General features: G+C 46.6%; 1 protein-coding gene and 1 long non-coding RNA gene across 2 annotated transcripts; one reads left to right on the forward strand and one right to left on the reverse strand.

The window, feature by feature from the left end:
* Positions 1-1,970: 1,970 nt before the first annotated feature.
* On the forward strand, positions 1,971-2,646 carry CCDC182 (coiled-coil domain containing 182). Its single transcript, XM_031657528.1, has one exon. It carries the CDS (start codon positions 2,024-2,026, stop codon positions 2,483-2,485), a length of 462 nt encoding a protein of 153 aa, XP_031513388.1. The 5' UTR covers positions 1,971-2,023; the 3' UTR covers positions 2,486-2,646.
* A 3,123-nt stretch (positions 2,647-5,769) lies between these two features.
* On the reverse strand, positions 5,770-8,795 carry LOC110741615. Its single transcript, XR_002518113.2, has 2 exons — positions 6,993-8,795; positions 5,770-6,107 (listed from the first exon to the last, which is right to left on the reverse strand). It is a non-coding gene; the product is annotated as an uncharacterized LOC110741615 (long non-coding RNA).
* Positions 8,796-22,118: the final 13,323 nt, after the last annotated feature.

A 22,118-nucleotide genomic window follows, 5' to 3' on the forward strand; every position in this document is an offset into this window, starting at 1 on the left:
TTTCATCTTGCCATTTAAAATTTCACCTTATTGCTTGATACTTTATTATGCTACAAAAGCCCCACAAAATCCCCCAGAAAATTTCACCTTAGTTTAGCCTTGAACCTCCCTGCAAAATGCCCTCTCTGATGCCTACTGCAAGGCTCCCTGGATAGGTTAATGTGCATCTCAGAGGAGGCAGCTGCCCTCATCACAGGCCCTGTGGTGCAAGAGTCAGCTTGCAGAGGCTCATGAGAGCTGATTTTGTGCATCTCTTCCCAGTGACATCATGTTGGTAGCTTGAAATTGGCCATGGTGGGAGTATTTATGCCATGGAAATTGGCAACAGCTATTAATAGATATCAGAGTTTTATTCACTTTTCCCCATAGAACTGCACACCACTAAATTAGTATTCCTACTTTATAGATAAGAAGATTGAGGCTCAGGGAGATGGGGTAATCTGCCAAAGATAGGTAGCTTATAAGTGGAGCTGGGACTCCAACCCAGGTGGTTTGATGCTAGAGTGCTTGGCAATAGTAGATTGAATAGGACTTAGGGCCACTTTGACATGGAAGGGTCTAGGTTGAGCCTAGGTTTCTTAGTCTATTGTGTGCTGCTATAGTAAAATATTGGAGGCTGGGTAATTTATAAAGAACAGAAATGTATTTCCTTACAGTTCTGGAGGCTAGGAAGTCTGAAATCAAAATGCTGGCATCTGGCAAGGGCCTTCTTGCTGTGTCATTCCACAGCAGAAGACACCACATGGTAGAAGGGCAAAGAGAGGGTGAGAGAGAGACATAAAGGGGCTGAACTTATCCACTTATAAGAAACCTGCTCCCAAGATAACAGCATTAATCCATTTATCTCTTAAAGGGTAGCCTAATCATCTCTTAAAGATCCTTCCTCGTAATCCTGTTACAATGGCAATTAAATTGCAACATGAGTTTGGGAGGGGACAAATTTTAGCATCACAGCACCAGTTGTCTTATGTGGGCTCTGGTGTGGGTGCTGTTCTGGGTTGCTGTCATTAATCTGACAGCAACACTGGAACAGGAACTGGTTTGGGTGAAGAGATCACCGATTCAGTTTTGGATGGTTTGAATTGGAGGCCCATTGTTGGGGAGACATTTAGATTTGGAGCCCAGGAGAAAGGTCTAAGCAAGAGACTGAGATGTGCAAGATGAAGGTTTGTTCCTGACTAAACCAAAACCAAATGTAGATTAGCTGAAGTATTTTCCTTTGTTCTAATTATCAGGTAAAAAGGACAAGAATTACCTTTCTACGTGTTTTTTCTCATATTTGTCAACATTCAGGTATGTTGGAGGACCATACACTCACTTGCTCCCTGATCCTAGTGTGTAGTGAGCACTTAGTATTTATTGGATAAATATGACTAACTCATTTTTACCCTGCATCTACTGAATCAGCCATTGCTGTGGACCACACATCAAAATCTAAGTACATTTCTCACAATTTCTAAGATTATCTGGAATTCTGGCATCATTATAGGAGTATGGATTTGGAATAAGAGATTACTTTTTTTAGCATTTTAGAGCTACAAGTGGGATTAGGTATCATTTCTTACAATGTCTTTGTTTTACTAGTAAGGTACTAAAGCCCAGAGACCAGTCCAAGACCATGCAGGTCCCTTGCCAGTGTGGGAGACTACCCAGTCCTGGCAGCCAGTGAGCCTGGCCTGGCTTGCCTTGCTCTGGCCAATGTACTTCCCTGCTCTGGGACTTGGTTTGTTCCTCAGGTTAAAGAAGAACCTGAGTTCTGGTTCTGGAAGGGTGATGAGTTAAGGATCCGTATCTCAGGAAGGCAACTTGGTCAGATAAACAGACAAAGCTCTAGGTAACCAAACAAGGAAGCTACAATATGCAAATGAATGGATTGTGGCTTTCTTTCTGGTTGGTTGAAGGGGCCCTGATGTCACAATTCTAGGGTTTCTCCACTCCGAATGATCGTGTCTCTAGCCAAAAATATTTATTGACCTGGCTGGTCTCTTGGCTTCCTCTCTTTGTCCAACGTAGAAGAGAGACAATGGAATCCCTCTACCAGGCTGGGTCCATTCTCATGACGGTGAATACTTTACAGGGGAAGAAAATGGTAGAGAGTGGCCTCCAGTCTGGAGACTTTTCCCTGTCCCAGTCATGGCCCTCCTGCCTCCCGCCACCTGCCGACTTGGAGATCCTGCAGCAGAAGGTGGCCGGGGTGCAACGGGAGCTGGAAGACTTTAAGAAAGAGACATTGAAGTCCATCCATTACCTTGAGGACTCCTTCTGCGAGATGAATGGTGCCCTGGTGCAGCAGGAGGAGCAGGCGGCTCGTGTGAGGCAGCGGCTAAGGGAGGAGGAGGACCGTGGCATCGTGCGCAACAAGGTTCTCACTTTCCTGCTGCCGCGGGAGAAACAGCTCCGGGAGCATTGCAAGCGGCTGGAGGACCTGCTGCTGGACAGGGGCCGCGACGCCCTGCGTGCCACTAAGAAGAGCCAGGCTGACTGAGCCTTGTGGGTAGAACTAGCCAAGCACCAAGTAGATGATTTTTTTTTTTTTTTAAATGGAAGGACAAACCCCAAGTCCCTACCCGCTTGCTTTCCTTTTCTCATTTCCATTGCTTCCCTTCTACCTAAATAACACCTTGCTGAGAGGCAAAAAGACTTCAATATGTTTTTTTGGTGAAATTCCATTTATCCAGCACTCTCAAGGAAGGAGGCACCCCACTACTAAGTCAGGCCCCTGTAACTTTCACTTGAACTGTTTTCCTGTTTGTAATGGTACTATTGCTCAATGTATACTTTTTTTTTTGTACAGTATATTCTTAAACTGATTGTGCTGAACAGATTCACCTTTTTTTTTTTTTTTTTTTGAATGATTCAAGGCTCTCATAATTTGAGACTTAATGTGTGGTCAACTGATACCATGTCATGTAACTCATGATCTCCCCAGAGGGTTCAGACTGCTTGCCCGTGCACTAACACTACCCCAGATTGCTCTGCTTTTAGTATTCTAACCCTTGCCTGTATGGTCTTTCTGTCTCCCTTCACTGTTAGACTGTCACATCTCACTTTTCTTTGCTGTGTCTTTCTACCTCTACTTCCTTTCCTGCAGACTGGCCAATCAGAATGACAGAGCTTATTAGGACTGTGTGGGTGGAACTCGCTGAGCTTTAGTGACCGATAATGCAACACCTCTGAGATGGGACTAGGAAGTGGGGAAACTGATTTCTGTGTTTGATCCGTGGAGCAGGAATTGTTGTCACAATGCCTGGCCATTTATCAGGCAATACAGACATACCATCCCACTTACTTCCATAGGCACTCATTGGAGGTGAATGTTGATTTTGCATGGTTCACACTGGGAGACTGGCCACAGGAAGGCAAGTCCAGTACCCAAGGTCTGCACCCCAGTAAGTGGCAGGGCCATGGTTTAAGTCCAGGTCAGCTGTGCTCATTTGCCTCCTGCTGCACCCCTCTCTGCTCCCCAGTTTTGGAACCACTTTAGGCTGTTCATGGACGTGTTCTGGAAGGCTGAGGCTATCACATGGGTGATTTGGGAGTTCATTAGCTGACACTATACCTTTTATTTCCAATTAGTCTTCTATTTCATCAATTCATATATCTTCTCTCTGGCGGCCCAAATGCTGTCATGCAGCAGGGATTCTCCTCTAAACAGCAGAAGTGAGGTGCCTGGAGACGAGAGCCAGTCCCTGAACAGAGTCAGGTCTATCTTTCCAGCTCTGAGCTTACAGCAGATTCCATATCATCTGATCTTCTGTGGCAGTCTCATCCTCCCTCTTTCTTCTGTCATAGAATCTCCCCAGCTAAGATTTGAACATCTGGAACTTCTAAGCTGCACTTCCCAAAAGGACCCTGTGACCCGTGGTTAATTGTAATACCCATCCAATAGCCATCTACCACGAAGGGTTGCATCCCTACTCTAACTTTAGGCAGTTTTTTTTTGTTGTTGTTGTTGTTTGTTTGTTTGTTTGAGATGGAGTCTCTCTCTGTCACCCAGCCTGGAGCGCTGGAGTGCAATGGCGTGATCTTGGCTCACTGCAAGCTTCACCTCCCAGGTTCAAGCAATTCTCCTGTCTCAACCTCCCGAGTAGCTGGGACTACAGGCACATGCCACCATGCCCAGCTAATTTTTGTATTTTTAGTAGAGTTGGAGTTTCACCATATTGGTCAGGCTGGTCTCAAACTCCTGACCTCAGGTGATCACCCACCTCGGGCTCCCAAAGTACTGGGATTACAGGAATGAGCCACTGCTCCCAGCTGCTGTTTTGTTTTGTTTTGTTTTTGTTTTTTGTTTTTTGTTTTTTTGAAGAGAGTCTTACTCTGTTGCCCAGGCTGGAGTGCAATGGTGTAATATCAGTTCACTGCAACCCGGCTTTCAAGTGATTCTCCTGCCTCAGCCTCCCGAGTAGCTGGGATTACAGGTGCGCACCACCACGACTGGCTAATTTTTGTATTTTTAGTAGCGATGGGGTTTCACTTTGTTGGCCAGGCTGGTCTCAAGCTCCTGACCTCAAGTGATCCTCCCACCTTGGCCTCCCAAAGTGCTAGCATTACAGGCATGAGCCACTGTGCCCAGCCTTTAGGCAGTTTCTTTGGAGGATTCAGCTAAGTATTAATAATGGTAATACTAACAATATGAATATTATCACTAATATAAGAGCTTAGTGTTATCAAGAATATAATATAGTCCAGCCACCATGGTTGGCCCTTTGAAGGTAAGTACTGCTGTGGTTTGAATGTCCCTTCCAAAACTCATGTTGAAGTTTTTTTTTTTTTGTTTTTTGTTTTTTGTTTTTTGAGAGGGACTCTCTCTCTGTCACCCAGGATGGAGTGCACTGGCACGTTCTTAGCTCACTGCAGCCTCTGCCTACCAGGTTCAAGCGATTCTCCTGCCTCAGCTTCCCAGTTAGCTGGGATTACAGGCGCCCACCACCACACTGGGCTAATTTTTGTATTTTTAGTAGAGACAGGGTTTTGCCATGTTGGCCAGGCTGGTCTCAACTCCTGACCTCAGGTGATCCACCCGCCTTGGCCTCCCAAAGTGGGATTGCAGGCATGAGCCACCGTGCCCGGCCTCTCATGTTGAAATTTAATTCCAAATGTAACAGTGTTGGGAGGTGGGGCCTTTATGTGGTAATAGATTAACGCTATTATCACAGGAGCTTGGTTAGTTATCTCAGGAATAGGCTCCTCATAAACGGATGAGTTTGGCTCCATCATATTTCCACTGACGTCGACATTTCTTTGGCCATATCTGGGTTGCTTGCCCACCCTAAACCAATTATGAAAAGAGGAGAGCAATTGCCACAACTCTGCTCCTGGGCCTGGACACTTCAGTTACCCAATATCCAAAGAAAATCAAGGTTCCATTAATGAGGCTGGTGGTAACCAACCCCAGCTGCCACATCCTCAGTCTTATTTTTTCTGTACCATGGATACTGAGGGCCAGGAAGAAGACAGCTCTGGGAGATGGCACTGGCTGGGCAGTGTTGTGCAGTGTGGGTGGCTGTTGCATGGCTGCAGGGAGCATGGAGTTAGGTCTGGGAATCGGGGAGATGGGCTGGGTCTAGGTGCAGGTGCACCTCAGTGCTGTGGGTACAGGCCCACTGTCTTCAGTTGCTTCACCTTCATCTGCCTGATACCCAGCCTTCACCCTTAAAGTCAGAGGCTTGAGATGACCCAAAAGGTGCCAGGGAAACTTTGCGACCCCTTGGTCGTTAAAACAGGCAGCCACTCTTAGAGATGCAATCAGTTAACACCACCACCCAGGGCAACCAACTTGTTCCAGTTTAATTGGGATTTTTCTAGTTTTAAAACAGAAAGTCCCTCAGGCCAAGATCTCTCAGTCCTGGGCAAGCAGGGATGGTTGGTCACCTGCACTAAACATAAACATACCGTGGGGTGATCCAGGCGAGGTTGTGGGTGGGGCAAATCACAGGAGCTCAAGGCAGGAAACAAGGATGGTAGAGGCCATACAAGCCAGGTCAGTGCATCTCTGCTGTCATTTTTAGCCAGAGGAGGCTGGCCTGTTCATTCTGCAGCTGGAAGAGCTTGTCTTTGTGTCCATTTCTCCTCCCCACTCTCAGATCCTTGCCTTCCACCTCAATCTGGCAAGAAAATTTGAGAGTGAGGCCTTTTCCGAGCAACTTTTGAGATCCTTCTGGGGACCCCTGAGATTCCTCATTAGGCCACAACTCACAGCTGCACCCTTAGTCCTGGAGGACAGAGGAAACCCATGGTGGATTAAAGAGCCAAGGAGAGGCTGGGTGTGGTGACTTATGCCTGTAATCCCAGTGTTTTGGAAGGCCAAGGCGAGAGGCTCACTGGAGGCCAGGAGTTTGAGGCCAGCCTGGGCAACATAGTGAGACCCTCACTCCACAAAAATAAAAGAAATTAGCTGGGTGTGGTGGTGCATGTCTGTAGTCCTAGCTACTTGGGAGGCTGAGGCAGGAGGATCACTTGAGTCCAGGAGTTCAAAGCTAGAGCGAGCTGTCATCATGCCACTGCACTCCAGCCTGACCAATAGAGGAAGACTTTGTCTCAAAAAAAAATACAAAATACAAAATAAATAAAGCCAAGAGGAGATAATTTTGCATTGTAGCTTTGGAAACTGGAGTGCCTCATTTCAACTCTTCTGCTCCCAACTGTGAACAATAAAGTTGAGCAGCCCAACTGCTCACTTTCCCTGAAATTCTAAGACAAATAGAAGACAAAAATAACAGATGGTTTTCTCCATGCCAATAGCCGTTGTTCTCAAAGGTTTTCTATAAGCTGCAAGGCTCTACTTGCTCCCCCTCCGCATCCACAGCAGTCAGAGCGCTGCTGAGATCCTAGACATATGGCTCCATCTTATGAAAACCACTGGTAGACAAGGGAGTCCTCCCTGGGACCCCAAGTCCTGTGTCCACTGCAAGCTGGGATGCTGGGGTGAGCAGCAAGGTGGCTGAGATGCAGGAAAGCAAACATGTGTGTGGCTAGGGCAGGGAACTCACCTAGTTGGCACAACTTCAGCCTTGTCTATTTAATTGATACGCCGTGCTGGGAAGAAGAAAGCACTCAGGGAGGAGCATGGCTAGGCAGAGTTGTGCAGTGTGGCTGGGAAGCAAGGGTTTGGATCTGGGCGTTGGCTCCATTCCATATGCAGAACTTTGCCTCTTGATCTGACCCAATCCTTTTAGTAATCCGCCCAGTGCTAAGAGCAGTGAGCCTTGGGCATGTTTTTTTGACACTCACCAGGTGTCAGTCTAGAGTGACTTTCACTGGATCCAGATGTATTGGGTGTGGCTCATGCAGCAGACATAGCAACTCTTCCAGAGTTAGAGGTGAGAAGGCAAAGAGGAACGCAGGGGTTTGTCCATCTCCTCTCCTATTCTCCTCCTTTTGGCTGCTTCAGAAGTGAATGTAGCTCACAATGAATGCCCAGCAAGGAGTAGCTGCTCAGGAAACATATGAATAGAATAGGAAGTGGTGGCATCATCTGTGCCTGTTTGTGTGAGTGGTGTTTATCAATATGACCTTTGAGAGCAGCTGACAGGAAATCTCTGGGCAAAGGCAGCATTTTGTGGCAGAGCACTGAGCCAGTGGTCAGAAGTTCCGCATTCAGATTCTAACTCCGCAGCTTCTTCGGTTTCTATTTAAGACATGATCCTTTATCTAACAAACATTATCTCTGTCATACCAAGACCTCTGTTTCCCCATTTGCAAATTGGGATTTGTGGGGCCAACTTCCCAGGCTTGTTTAAGAGGTAATTGAGATAAGGCATGTACAACAGTGCTAAAAGGAAATACATTAAATTATAAGAGATGGCAATCTTCTACTCCTAGTCATCTAAGAGAGCCAGCCCAATTTCTAGACTTTTTTGATGCAGAACTAAAGAGGGGAAGCTAAGGATCTTGCTTCAGAAAGGGCTGAGTTTATTCATGGGAAAGAAAAAATAGACATAACTAGAAGGAAACAAGGAGAAGGATAAAAGTAAGAAAGAAAACCTGGCAGGCTCAGATTTTCAGAGAGAAGTCTTTTCAGTGTGTAGTTGAGAATGAGTCCTGAGAATGAGGTTGGACAGCAGAGGTATAGGAGAGATGAGGGGAGGCCAATGGGTTAGGGGAAGGAAGGCATTAAGAAGTGATGTGTATAAGAGCCAGAATCATAAAATCTTAGAAGAAAGTATAGGAGCAAATCTTAGATATGACATAAAAGGAACAAGCAAGTAAAGAAAAAGTAGATAAATGGGACTTCATCAAGATTAAAAACTTTTGTTCTGCAAATGGTACCATTAAGAAAGTAAAAAAGGCAATCCACAGAATGGAAGAAGATATTTACAAATCATTTATCTGGCAAGAGACTTGTATCCTTAAAAAGGAGAAATAACTTTTACAACTTAATAAAAAGATAACTCAACTGAAAAGCTAGCAAAGGATCTGAATAGACATTTCTCCCAAGAAAATAGACAAATGATCAGCAGGCACACAAAAAGATATTCAGTAGCCTTAGACACTAGGGAAATGTAAGTCAAAACCACAATGTGATACATTTCCCCCCACTAATATGGCTACTGTCAAAAGACTAGACAATAACAAGTGTTGGCAATGATATAGAGAAATGGGAGCTCATTGCTGATGGGAATGGGAAGTAAAATGGTGCAGACATCTTGGAGAACAGTTGGGCAGTTTCTCAACATGTTAAACGCAGAGTTATCCTATGATCCAGCAATTCCACTCGTAGGTATATACCCAATACAAATAATAACACATCTCCACATAAAAACTTGTATGTGAATGTTCATGGCAGCATAATTCATAATAGCCTAAAAGTGAAAACAACTCAAATGTCCATCAACTGACGAATAGACAAAATGTGGTATGTTTATATAATGGAATATTATTTGGCAATAAAAAGAACAACGTAGTGGCCAGGTGCGGTAGTTCACGCCTGTAATCCCAGCACTTTGGGAGGCTGAGATGGGTGGATCACCTGAGGCTGGGAGTTTGAGACCAGCCTGAGCAATGTGGTGAAACCCCATCCCTACTAAAAACACAAAAAAATTAGCTGAGCATGGTGGTGCTCACCTGTAATCCCAACTGCTTGGGGGGCTAAGGCCCACGAATTACTTGAACTCTGCAGGTGGAGGCTGCAGTGAGCTGAGATGGCACCACTGCACTCCAGCCTGGATGGCAGAGCAAGATTCTGTTTCAGAAAACAAAAACAAAAACAAAACAAAAATGTTTATAAAATGAAGTGTAAATTCAAATATACAGTGAGAAAAATAAATGATACTATGATTTATCATTCAAATCCCATTTAATATTGAGAGATACAAATACAGACTGGGATTATTTTTAGTTGTTTTTAGTTTTTAGTTTACGGACATTCGGGAGCCACATGGGCTCCAAAAACTATCTAGGTTACACATGTAAAAAGTGCCTGAATTAGATACTAGGCCATAGAAGGCATGTCATAAATGGTAAATGGATCAAAACTGGAGATCAATGACCTTGATTGACCTTCACCATCTCCAGGAGGTCTCAGGAGCGTGGCAGGATGTACAAGGCATTCTTTTGTACCCAAATGTGTGCTTGACTCCCCTTCATCAGGGAGATAGGAGATAGAACTGCCACAGGGAGATCAAACCCCAAACCCCTCCAGGGCTGGAAGAGATGTCTGATGGAGCAAACTGCAGCATCATGACCAGGCGCTGGTGACAGCTGTCACGTGACCAGGAGGTGGTCAAAAGGTCTTAAGCTTTTCAGATGTGCCCTCCAAAAAGCTTCACTCTAAGAGTGAGATTTCTTTGTTGACCTCTTGACCATCTCAACCCTTTCTTTTTGGATTCCTTTCAACATCAGAAAAGAGTAGCGGATAGACAAACTGGCCTAGCTGAAGTACCAGCTCTGCTACTCGGTTTCTGCATGGCACAGGGCTGTTACTCTACCCTTCACGGTGCTGTCCGATAGGGCATTCTGCAATGATACAAATGTTCTGTCATTCTGCATGGTCAATTCAGTCGCCACCAGGCATGTGTGGCTACTGAACATTTGAAATGTAGCTAGTGGGATTTAGAAACTGAATTTTAAGTTTTATTTCATTTTATTGGCCATATGTGGTCAGTGGCTACAAACTTGGAGCCTCAATTTCCCCATATTCCTCATGGGGATAAAGACACTACCGGCCTCATAGGACACTTGGGTGAATTAACAGAGGGAATGCAGGTAGGGGAGGATAATTTGCTGAGATTTTAAATTATAATTCGGTTCCCTAACCCAAGAAGGAAGGCTATGTTCCTGGCCTCGGGGATTCTTATTTGCTAGGCCTCAAACAGATGTTGCCAGAGACCCAGAAGGGAACTTCGGCATTTGTGCTTGGAAGCCTGGATCATGGAGTGAAATTACGCTGGATCAACTCAGAGTGTAGGGTGATGGAAGCAGGTGATTCTGTGTGCAAGAGGCGGAGGAGGCCAGATCCAAAGGCAAGGCTGGATCAGGACCTCAAATCTTTCAATCCACTCTGTGTGCTGAGCTGGCTGTGTGGGACATAAGGGTCCTTCTCCCCAGGTTGGAGCAGGTCCAATCTCCTTCTGTGTCTCTCTCGCTTCTCTTTTGAGTCTAATAAGCGCAAACAGGAGACAGCCAACGCATTGTCAATCAGAAAGGCAATGAAGCCAAAGCTCATCAGGGCTGAGGTTTAGAACCAGGATCCCTGTTCCTGGGCCAGAATCAGGACTTGAGGGAGGAGTTGCAGAGTCTGAAGGTTGGAACTTGGTCATGAGAGCCCCAGAAACAGAGCTTGTTGGCAGCAAGCAGAAGAGGTTTCTGGGGTTTCCCATTGTGGGCCAACAGGCCTTGGGGTGGCAGATGGAGAGCCTAGCCTGGCCGGCACAGAGTGGGCACCTTGACTTTCAGAAAAGCAGCCTCCTGGGAAAGGTTTTCAGAGAGGTTCCACTAGTCTTGGGCGAGAGGGCTGCCTGTGTGAGAGCAGAAGGCAGGCCCTGTCCCTGAGACTCTGAGAGTGGAACGCCGCTGGTTCTGGTGCCCTTGGCTTGTCTGTCACTATCCTCAATGGTTACTGCTTTGGGAGGGGTGTGGCCCCATTTTTGAGTTTGACCGTTCTGGTGGAGTCAAACATGTCTCTACTAAATAAATTAGATCTCTCCAGGGCAGATCAATATTTAATGTGGGGCTTAAAAAGACCGACTCAGGAAATGAGTTTAAAAGTGGAGAATTTGCCTTAGGTAGCAATTTCTAAAATACAGTGGTATCAGGGGACAGGTTATTCAAACCCAAGCCTTGGATAATATAAAAACAGTTGAACGAGCCAAGTTCTTCTTCTGGTCCATCGGTGACTCTGAATCCCCTGGTTTTCCGTGTGCTACTCGCAGGGGATTAGTTCAAGTAAGACACCTTAGAGAACATCTACCCCAGGGATGGCAAAGGCCACGTGCACTGCCTGCAGCCCTCGCAGGCGGCAGACATCAGTCATCCATCCCAACACTCTTCCTTCTTGAGTCAGAGGGAGACTCATATTTTTTTCTAAACATCTCACTCCCAGGTAGCCACTATCTATATTGGTCAGAGTGGCACTTGAGGTGACATTTATTTCTCATATTCATCAAGTCCAAATTTCTCATTTAGCAGAGGAGACGTTCAAGGTTACATAGTGATTAGTGGCTGATACAGGACCAGTGCCCTGTCTTCTTGCTCCTAAAATAGACTTTCCCCCCAACAGGAAGGCATTAGAGGTTAGGGTTCCATCAGAGAGATTTTACTGACCCCTCTGTGGGCAACATAGGGCTTTCCCTGAGCGACATTTGTCTTTTTTTCTAGAGATAAAATTAGAGCATTTCAGAGCTAGAAAGCAGCTTAGAGATCTTCTCCTTCTACTCTCTCCATCACAGGGAAATGAAAACTCAGAGAGGCCCAAGTGATTTGCTTAGAAACACATAACGGGTGGTTCTTTCCTCTGCAGCAACAACATGCATTTCATTCCTGGAGTTCTCATTTCAAGGCCTTATGCAAATTCCACAGATTTTCGGACTTCCATTTTCTGGTTAGAATCTCAGTAATTAAGACTTGCAAAAGGTGCGTGTTTTAAGAAGTGCATAGCCATCTACCGTTGATATATTTTGATGTTTACAATACACTCCCGGATTTACTTTCTAATTATATTTTGTTTGGTTGGTACAAAAAATTGGTTTGTAGTCCCTAAACAAATAGTAGCTAGGAATCGAGATTTGTGCTGGGTCACAGAGGGAGGAGTTGATTTTGCACAGAAATCTTTTTAATGATTTGTGTGTGTGTGTGTGTGTGTATGTGTGTGTATGCATGTGTGAGCAGAAAATGACAGTTTCTAATACAGGGAAGACATTTTTTCTTTCTGGGGTGGAGGGGCAGGTAGGTGGCGTTTCAGTCCTGGGTTTCAGACCACTTATGTGGCCTCTATTTCCTCATCTATAAAATGGCGATAATGATACCTGTCCTCCCAACCTCAGAGGCAGGTTGTAAAGGTTGAATGGAATAACGTCTGCGAAGGAGTTTTAAAGAGTAAGGGATTATTGAGACTGGGCGTGGTGGCTCACGCCTGCAATCCCAACAGTTTGGAGGGCTGAGGCAGCGGATCACCTGAGATCAGGAGTTCGAGAGCAGCCTGACCAACATGGAGAAACCCTGTCTTTACTAAAAGTACAAAAATTAGCTGGGCGTGGTGGCACACATGTAATCCCAGCTAATCAGGAGGCTGAGGGAGGAGAATTGCTTGAATCCAAGAGGCGGAGGTTGCAGTGAGCCGAACTCGTGCCATTGCACTCCAGCCAGGGTGACAGAGAGAGACTCTGTCTCAAAAAAAAAAAAGAAAAGAAAAAAGAAAGAAAGAAAAGTAAGGGGTTATTGAGACAGGCAAAGGGGATGGAGCTAGTAGATTGTAGAGAGGGCAGTTCTCAGGAGTGGGGTAGTGGGGGGTGCAGGGGAAGTAGATGTCGCCTTGACAATGGGATGCTGGCAAGAATTTCCATGCCCTCATTACACGAGGTGCTCCTGTCAGATTTAAACCAAGCCCTGCTTTACTGCTTGAGATGCTGTGATATTTTAGGAATGGCAGCCCAAAGACATTCTGTGTTTTTAAAAGGTCTCTTTCCTGAATTTGCCACTGGGTATTATTTTTATGCCACTGTTCTGTTATCTGACTTCAAAATATACATCATATTTATATTGCCTCTGCTAAGCATATATTTTTATTTTATTGCTTACCATGTGGGTGACATTTGGTTATTGAATGTCTGGAGAATTGGACCCGGTTGTTGTTTTTTATTCTTCCTTTCGTAAGTGCTTGCTCTGATGTATTAATCTTTACAAAAGCAATGAGACAGGGACACATGAGCATTCGCACTCACACACACACTAATCACATTGCCATTTTATCTCACTTTGCGGGTGTGTGGCTACATTTATAAGAGCCGACAGATCTGAAATAGGTGGTCTGAACTGATTCAGGTGGGGAGCAATGAAGCCAGCCACCTCCTGGGGACTCAGTTAGGGAGGGAGAGAGAGAGAGCCTTTTGTCTTCTGTTTGTGAAGGACACACCAGGCGAGAACCAAGGAGGGAACCATTGTAAGTCTGAGCTGGAAGGGACCCTGGGGATATATTTATATGTGTATAAAAATATAGGCATATGTTTTATAGATATTTTATATCATCTATATCCACGTATCTATCTAGCATCTCACATAATTCCTGATCCTGGGCTCAATAAATGGTTATTGAATGAAGGAACAAAAGAATAGTTATATACACCCTTTATTGAAGTCGTACTCTGTGCAAGACACTTCACACGCACTCTCGAAGCCTCTCAGCATGTCCGCAAAGTAATCCATTTTGAAAATAAGGGAAACTGAGTTCCTCAAAATGTTATATGTAAAATTGTCATATGACCCAGCAATTCTACTCTTTTGGGGGGAATAGACCCAAAGGAATTGAAAACTGTTACTCAAACAAATATTTGTACATTAATGTTATCACAGCATCATTTGCAATAACCACAGCATGAAAACACCCCAAATATCCAGCAATAAATGAATAAATCAGCAAATTGTGCCATGTTCATACAAAGGAATATTATTATGCCATAAAAAGGAATGAAGTGCTCATATATGCTACAACATGGATAAAACTCAAAAATATTATGTTAAGTCAAAGAAGCCAGACACTGTTCACATATTCTATTTATATGAAATATCCAGAATAAGTAAATCGATAGAGACAGTGAACAGTTTTGTGGTTGTCAGGGGCTGGAGAGGACAGAGGGGGAGATGAGGAGTATCTGCTTAGTACTGTGAGGTTTTGTTTTATGGTAACTAAAATGTTGGAAACTTAGATAAAGGTAATGATTGCATAACATTGTGAATGTACCAAATATCACTGAATTGTGCACCTTAAAATGGTTAATTTGGTCGGGCACTGTGGCTCATGCCTGTAATCCCAGCACTTTGGGAGGCCGAGGTGGGTGGATCACCTGAGGTCAGTAGTTCGAGACCAGCCTGGCCAACATGGTGAAACCCTGTCTCTACTAAAAATACAAAAATTATCCGGGTGTGGTCGTGGGTGCCTGTAATCGCAGCTACTTGGGAGGTAAGGCATGAGAATTGCTTGAACCCAGGAGGTGGAGGCTGCAGTAAGCCAAGATGGCACCATTGCATTCCAGCCTAGGTGACAGACTGAGACTCTGTGTCAAAAAAAAAAAAAAAAAAAAAAGGTTAAGTTTATGTTATGTGAATTTCACCTCAATTAAAAGAAAATAAGGAAACTGAGCTTAAAGGGTGTGGTAGATTGATTACACTGACAACACTTATTACTTGCCTCCCTGTGATCCCGCCATTTGCCCTGTAACTTTACAGGCCTCTTCCATTCTGACTCCAGGTTCAGTCAAATGACTCTTTGGCCAATGGGATGGCAGAAAACTTAATGCAGGCATAGGCTTGAAAAAGCCCAGGTGTGTTTCCACTCACTCTCTTGGAAATAAACACCATTATGAGAACAAGCCTGGGCTCTCCTGGAGGATGAGAGACCATGTGGAGCAGAGCCAAGTTATCCTAGCCAAGGCCATCCTAGACCAGCCAGCCCCCAGCTGATCTGCCAGCTGACTGTAGATGCATGAGTGACCTCAGCCAAGATCAGTCAAGTCTGGCTCACATCAGCAGAACCACCCAGGCTACTCATAGACTCATGAGAAATAATAACCGATTGTTGTTTTAAGCCATTAAGTTTTAAAGTAGCTTGTTTTTCTTAATCACTAACTGACCTAGAGTGGTTGAATCACTTGTCTGAGGTCTCACATCTAGTAAGAAAAGGTAGAACAGGTTCCAAAGTCTGGTTCTAAAGGATTGTTCTATGCAGTTGTCACCTTCATTTCACAAGTGAGGAAAATGAGATTCAGAAAAATTGGGGATGAGTGTAGAAAGATGAAACAAGAACATCGTGTGTGTGTGTGTGTGTGTGTGTGTGTGTGTGTGTGTGCGAGTCCTCCTTCTCTGTCCTAGGTAATGAAGGAATGTCACTTGTAAACCCTCCCAGCCTTCCCCAAACCCTAACTCAATACTATAGAAAGGTATTAAAATGCTGGCACTGACTTCCAATTTGAGTTTCCAGTGGCATCTCTGCAGCTTTCCATCAGTTCTGGTCAAGGTTGCTGTCCTGCACTGCACTGCCATGGGTACTGCCTTGCTAATGGACAGGTAAGAAAGATAACTCGTCAATGTATTGTTCTTTTCTCCTAGAGCTTTGAGTATTAGCATGCCTCTTTAGCAGATTTTAATTCTGTGAAGCAGTGAGTTGCTAGGATAATGGTTGCCTTAAGCAGCTGTGGAAAGAGTCTCAGGGAGAACATGCAGCTCATATAGGCCACACAGTTTAGTGAACCAGGACCCAAGATTCTCAAATGTGGTGCTATTCCCTGACATTCCTTTTCTACAAAGAAGATCCTGAAATCGCCATCCTACCCCCAGCCCCTATAAAAAAAATGATTCCTTCTTGTGGGCAGAAAGGCCAAGTTATTCTACATCTTAAAGTGCTGGATGAGGTAGGAAGAGCAGAGGAGAATTTCATGAACTGGGAGCCAGGAGGAGCTTTTTCAGGGGGTTGAGGAGAGTTACACCCAAGCAGCTGCAAGGAAAGAAGGAAGTAGAATGAATGAGATTTTAATAAATGTTGTTGGAGTCCATGGATCTGAGTCTCCTTTAGTGGTGCTAAGACAGAGAGTAAGGAATGGCATTGCATTGTGCTTCTTGGTCATAATAATTCTCAATGAGCCACATGAGTCCAGATTTTAGCAGGGTTACATCAGGCATGGGGCTGAGCCCATTGTGAACTGGAGAAGATAAATAGGAATTCTATTTTCAATTCAATGTTTTATCTACAATGTTCTGCCCATCAACTGACCATCTGAGTTTGGGAAGAGACTTAAGAATATAGGCTTTCCCCATTCACTGCCTACGTATAGGCAGTGGGGTCTTGACCATTTATAGGACTCTGTCCTCTCCTTGTTGGCATTCCTGAAGCTGAGCTCCCAGGTTACAGGGCTCTCAGTAGCTGAGAAAATGAAGAAAGTCTAGTTTTACTTTGATGGGGAGTGCTGAGCCCAAGCTCTCCCTTCCTGGGATGGCTGCTGCATCACTTTCAGGATGGGACTCCTTGGGTCTTAGTCTGTGAATCTTACTGCATGAGTGAAGGTGCCTACAGAACCCAGGCTGAGCAGAGAAGCCAGAAGTGGGAATGAGAGGGGCTAAATCTCTTTCCTTCCTCGTGTCACAGATCACTCACCTCATATGTAACACCACACGCAAATGACCCCATACCTCACACCCTTTCACACACTGTGATCACACACATCATATCCCAGGCCACATGCATGACACATATCACATATATGCCACACGTGCTATAGAAACATACCACACACCACATAACAAATATACATCACATCATCTGCAAATCATACATACAGCAAAACCACACTTCAATGCACTACACAAAAATTACTCCCAGACATGTGCCCCTCATGAGACACACCCATCACACCATATACACATACATCACACCCATGCACACACTTTGTATGCCTGCCACCCCATGTCCCATACCCATACCCATACCCACACATCTCTCCTCTGCATGCCTCATAGCACACACATCTGCTGTGCCCCATGTCACACCCCCCTGCCAGGTTCCTTCTCACTCTAACCAGGGCAGAAACCTAAAAATGTCTTACTGATCATCTTCATGGCACAAGGCCCCATAGGCAAGGGGGAAACAGTGTGGATGGAGTGGCTGCATGCAAGCAATTGCATTCTTTGGGCATCAAATAGGCATCTGGGTACAACAGAGCATTTTTCAAGCTGGTGGAATTTTTTTGAAATTTATTTAAGTCAGATGATCCTTTTCTCCTCCCTAAAAAGTAAGACCATAGGTGCTACCTTGAGGGGCTCACCATATGGTGGGTGTGACTGACAAGTAAGCAGGTTATAACAAAACCTTTCCAGAGCCCTGGGGGCCCAGAGCTCACCTGCCTCGAGCGTGTACCTGGGGAGACCTTGTGGAGACACAGGGGACACAGAGTGCCCTGTGTCTGCTCTGGAACTTGCAGGCTAACTCAGTGACTGGCATGGAAAGGCTGAGAATGCTGGAAGATCAACCTGCCAAGGAAGTGCAAGTTCATGGAGGTTGAAGACATGGGAGGTCCAAGGTAGTGATGGAGAGGTGGTCTCCATGACAGTTAAGGGCTAGGCGTTGGTGCCATAGGCACCTAGGTGTGAGTTCTGCTCCTGCTGCTCAGTAGTGCCAGGGCCTTGGGCTTATATGATTTAATACTTAACCTCCCTGGAACTCAGTTTCTTTTTCTGAAATGAGGGACAATGATAGTACCTATAGTAAAGGGTTGTTCTGAGGACAAAATCCAAATGAGAACATTCATATGCCTGGTACAGATTAAGCGCTCCATGAATACTGGCTGGTATTATTCTTACGACTATTAGTATCGTTGTTTTCTTTGGAGTGTGGTTCCCCAGGTGATGGGAGGAGATGAGATCCAGGGCTTAGCAGAGGGGTCAGTCTTGGAGAAGAGGAGAAGGAACAGGTGGAAGGAGCGAGCCAGTGGGAGAGATAGAAGTTGTGAGATTAGAGGAAGAAGATGTAATAAGAAAGATGGAATCTGAGTTGGTTGGTATGGACTGGTGGTTCTCAGCCTGAGCTGCCTGATGGAGTCACCTAGGGAGCTTTTAAAAATGCCCATGCTTGGGACCCACCCTGAGAACCCATTTAACTGGTTTGGGGAGAGCCCAGGTGTCGCTATTGAGGAGAACAACCCTGATGATCACAGTGTGCAGCCAGGGTGGGAAGCGCCAGGAGCAGGTGAATGCCAGCCCTCAGGTGGTCATCTCCAACAAAACCCCGGTGGGCCTTCACCATGCTTTTGGGGGGTATAACTTTTGGCAGTGCCCTGGCCACGTATCTTTCCCCTGGATCTAAAGGGCCCCATGGAGCAGATGCTAGCTACAGGCTCTTCCCCTCCTTGGGAGTTCTGTGGCCTGAAGTGAGGAGGAGATTTTGTGGATGGACTGACTGAGGGGCCGTGGGTGGGAGACAGACGAGCTGCATAGACTTGGCCTATAGGGCCTGGGAGTGACATTGGATAGGGCTACATGACAGGTCCCTTGGGGTCCCTCTGGCAGCACATAGCCAGGAAAGGAACAGCACCCATGGAAGGGGAAGGGACCACAGAAGATGGGCCCAGTAGGGACCAGGCTCTGATCACCATGCTGCCCTTTGCCCTGGAAGCTCATCTGAGCTCTGCAGCCCTGGCTCCAGCTGCCTCCCCAGCCTCTCCTTCTGAGCTTGACAACACCACCCTCCTCTAATCCTCCAAGCACCACATGCTCTTTCCCAGCTCTGTGTCTAGGCCCAGTGCTGCTTTTGCCTTCTGCCTTAGGTCACACCACTCAGACCAGCTAACTCCTCCCTGTCCTCTCAGACTCAGCTCTTGCAGGAAGCCTCCTGCCCTGACCCTCCTTTCTGGCTAAATGCCCTGTATTTCCATAATACCTTTGCTTACCGGCATCTTGGCCTTTTAAACCCCATGTTGCAGTCACCTGTTTGCAGTCACCTGCATCATCAGACTATAAGCCCTTTGGAAGAAGTTTCTGAGTTACAGTCACATCCTACTATCCCCAGACCTGGTACACGGAAGACATTCAGCTGAATCTGGGAACAGGTGTGTAAGAGCTGGAAGATGGTTCTTGTTTCCCCAGAGTGCGTTCCCTTTATCCACCGTGTGTGTGCACAATCTTCCGGAGTGAGAGAGTGGCTTAGCTCCAGGAGAGGCTCTGCTGGACCTCAGGGACAGCTGGGGGCATCAAGTGTCTGAGGCTGCAGGGAGCTGTGAGGCCTCTGCTGGCCAGTCCCGGAGGAGGTGTCTTCTTGCCTTCTGCCCAAGATGGAGGAACACTCCTAGCTCTGTCTAGGCCTTTCCAACCCTGTGCCTCTTGGGACATCTTGGAAAGCAATGTGGCATCTCAATGAGTTTATTCTTCCAGTATGTGCTGAATATGGAAATCCGTCCCGGTGTGCTGTAGGTCAATAAGCCTGCTCTTCCATCTCAGTGTCCCCTGAGTCTCCTGGCACGGACTGCCCTCCTCCTGCCCTTCCCTCCTCCCTCCTTCCTTCCCTGCAGCACCTCTCAGCCCTGGAGCAGCAATGACCAGGGTGTAGACATGTGAGAACCTGAAACAGGGGCTTGCTGCAAGGTGGCCAAGAGGACAGACTGTCAGAGGCCTCGGTCTCCCTGCTGAAGGCCAAGGTTAATTCAGCTGCTCACCCTGGCGAGGGGTGCTGTTCTTTTCCTCACTGTCCTGATGGCCAAGGATAGTGGTTGATCCCATTCTCTCTTGCCACCTCATCTGGGAGTCAAGAGGTGGGTCAGGTCTTGGCTCTGCCAAGTGTCTTTGTGTGCCCTTGGGCAAGTCCCTCCTCGTCTGTTGAACAACAAGGTGGGTCCAATGGTCTGAGATATTGCGACTTTCCCAGGAACGGGGGATAAATGTAGCCCTGCTGCCTGTAGGTGGCTCAAACATCGTGGCTGCCTTGCTCAGGGTCTGAACTTTACCTCACAGTGAATCACATGGAAGCGGGGGGAGCTGAGTGGCACACTCTATTGCCACATTGGGACAATCTGGATGTGGGAACAGTGAACCCCTAAGACTACCCTCCTTCATCCTACCCTTCATTTCCTGGGGCTTGCTCCCTTGCCACTTGGTGTGGGAGGTTCTGCTTAGAAACAGACTAAGCTGCCCCTTTCTTTGCCTCTGACCCTGAAGGCAGAGCAGCCCCCTTCTGAAGCCTCTGGCGAGTGGCCTCAGAGCAGATGCTCCTCTGTGTCCCCGCCTCCTCCAAGGCCAAGAGGGCGCATCACTGCCCCAAACCCCAGGCTCGGGAGACCCTGCTTCCCTACCATGTTGACCCCGCCAGCTCCCCCCAGCATCTGTGGCACTCCTCAAGGCACTCTTGCTTTGGGACAAAGAGCCGGCACTTCCTTTGGTCCAGCCAAGCCGAGGGTGGCAGAGACAGGTGGCAGTCCTCCTCCTGCCTCAAACAAATGCAATCAAGCCATCAAGCTGCCTTTTTCTTTTCTAATCAATTCCCATGACAAATGGGTCTGTGAAGGAGGGCAGCCTGCCCCAGGCATTCTGTACTTCAATCAGGACAACAGAAGGAGCTGGATTCATAAAACTATAATGCACCGTTTGAGCGTATTTCCCAGGAACCGGACCTAGACATAAGGGGGCTGCCAGCACCCTCCCTCCCATGACGCGAGGCAGCTTAACCCTTCACCCGAGCACAGATGGAGTGCTCCACAGCCTCCTCATGGGACCAGGGGTGGGTCTGTGTGCTTGGCTGATCAGAGGGCATTTGCGGGGAGAGGGACCGAACCGTTAAGAGTGAGCAGCAGCACATGATCAGCGTGGGGACGTGTGGGCTTTGGAGTCGTGCAAACCTTCACCCCCGCAGCTGCATGACTTAACTTCTCTGGTCCTCAGTTTTTCTTGTCTGTAAAGTGAAGTTTGTAACACCTTTCCTTCTGGGAGGTGAGGAATAGCAAGACGAAGAACACAGACCTTGAGTCAATGCCAGCACAAAGAGGGCACTGAATGAATGAACTGAGTCCACTGGACTCAACACATCACACAAGCCTTTTCCACAGACACGCACCAAGAAGGCGTTCAGAAGCCACCACTGCATCGTAATCACACGTAGAAAACTGGACAAACTGGAAACCGAGTCTTCTTATATCCACCACAGAATTGAGGCCACCGGGCAAACCACTGCACCCCAAATTGTAAAGACAGACAGGTGGATACAGAGAATCACAACTTATTGGAGCAGAAACTTCTGTGGGAACCAGTTCCGGGGTAAAACATACCCTGTAGTTGACAAATTCCTAGAGGCTTTGCACGGGCAAACCTGAGAAAGAAGAGCCTCGGGGGAACCCAGTCACCAGGCCCCCACGGCCCACCTGGTCATCACAGTGAATAGCACAGAAAAATCTGGTGGTGGGGAGGGGAAAAGAAAACATTCTGAAATACTCAGAGCATTCTATTCTTACCAAGTCCTGCCCTCAGGAGCCTAGCCTGCTGGAGATTTTTTGTTCTTGTTGTTGTTGTTGAGATGGAGTTTTGCTTTTGTAGCCCAGGCTGGAGTGCAATGGCGTGATCTCAGCTCACTGCAACCTCTGCCTCCTCGATTCCAGTGATTCTTCTGCCTCAGCCTCCCAAGTAGCTGGGATTACAGACCTGTGCCACTACACACGGCTAATTTTGTGTTTTTAGTAGAGATGGGTTTTCTCCATGTTGGTCAGGCTGATCTCGAACTCCTGACCTCTGGTGATCTGCCCACAGCCTCCCAAAGTGGTGGGATTACAGGCGTGAGCCACTGTGCTCGGTGTGGTTTTTAAAAATATATATATATGTATATTTTGGACAAGGTCTCACTCTGTTGCCCATGCTGGAGTGCAGTGGTGCGATCGTAGCTTGCTGCAGCCTCTACCTGTTCCCAGACCAAACTGAGGATTGGGCTGCTATTTCTTGTG

Source organism: Papio anubis, chromosome 17, assembly GCF_008728515.1.
Source record: "Papio anubis isolate 15944 chromosome 17, Panubis1.0, whole genome shotgun sequence".
Taxonomy (NCBI): Eukaryota; Metazoa; Chordata; class Mammalia; order Primates; family Cercopithecidae; genus Papio; species Papio anubis.

Coding starts and splice junctions, on each gene's coding strand:
- CCDC182 (XM_031657528.1), top strand. CDS start 2,024: ATGGAATCCCTCTACCAGGCTGGGTCCATTCTCATGACGGTGAATACT.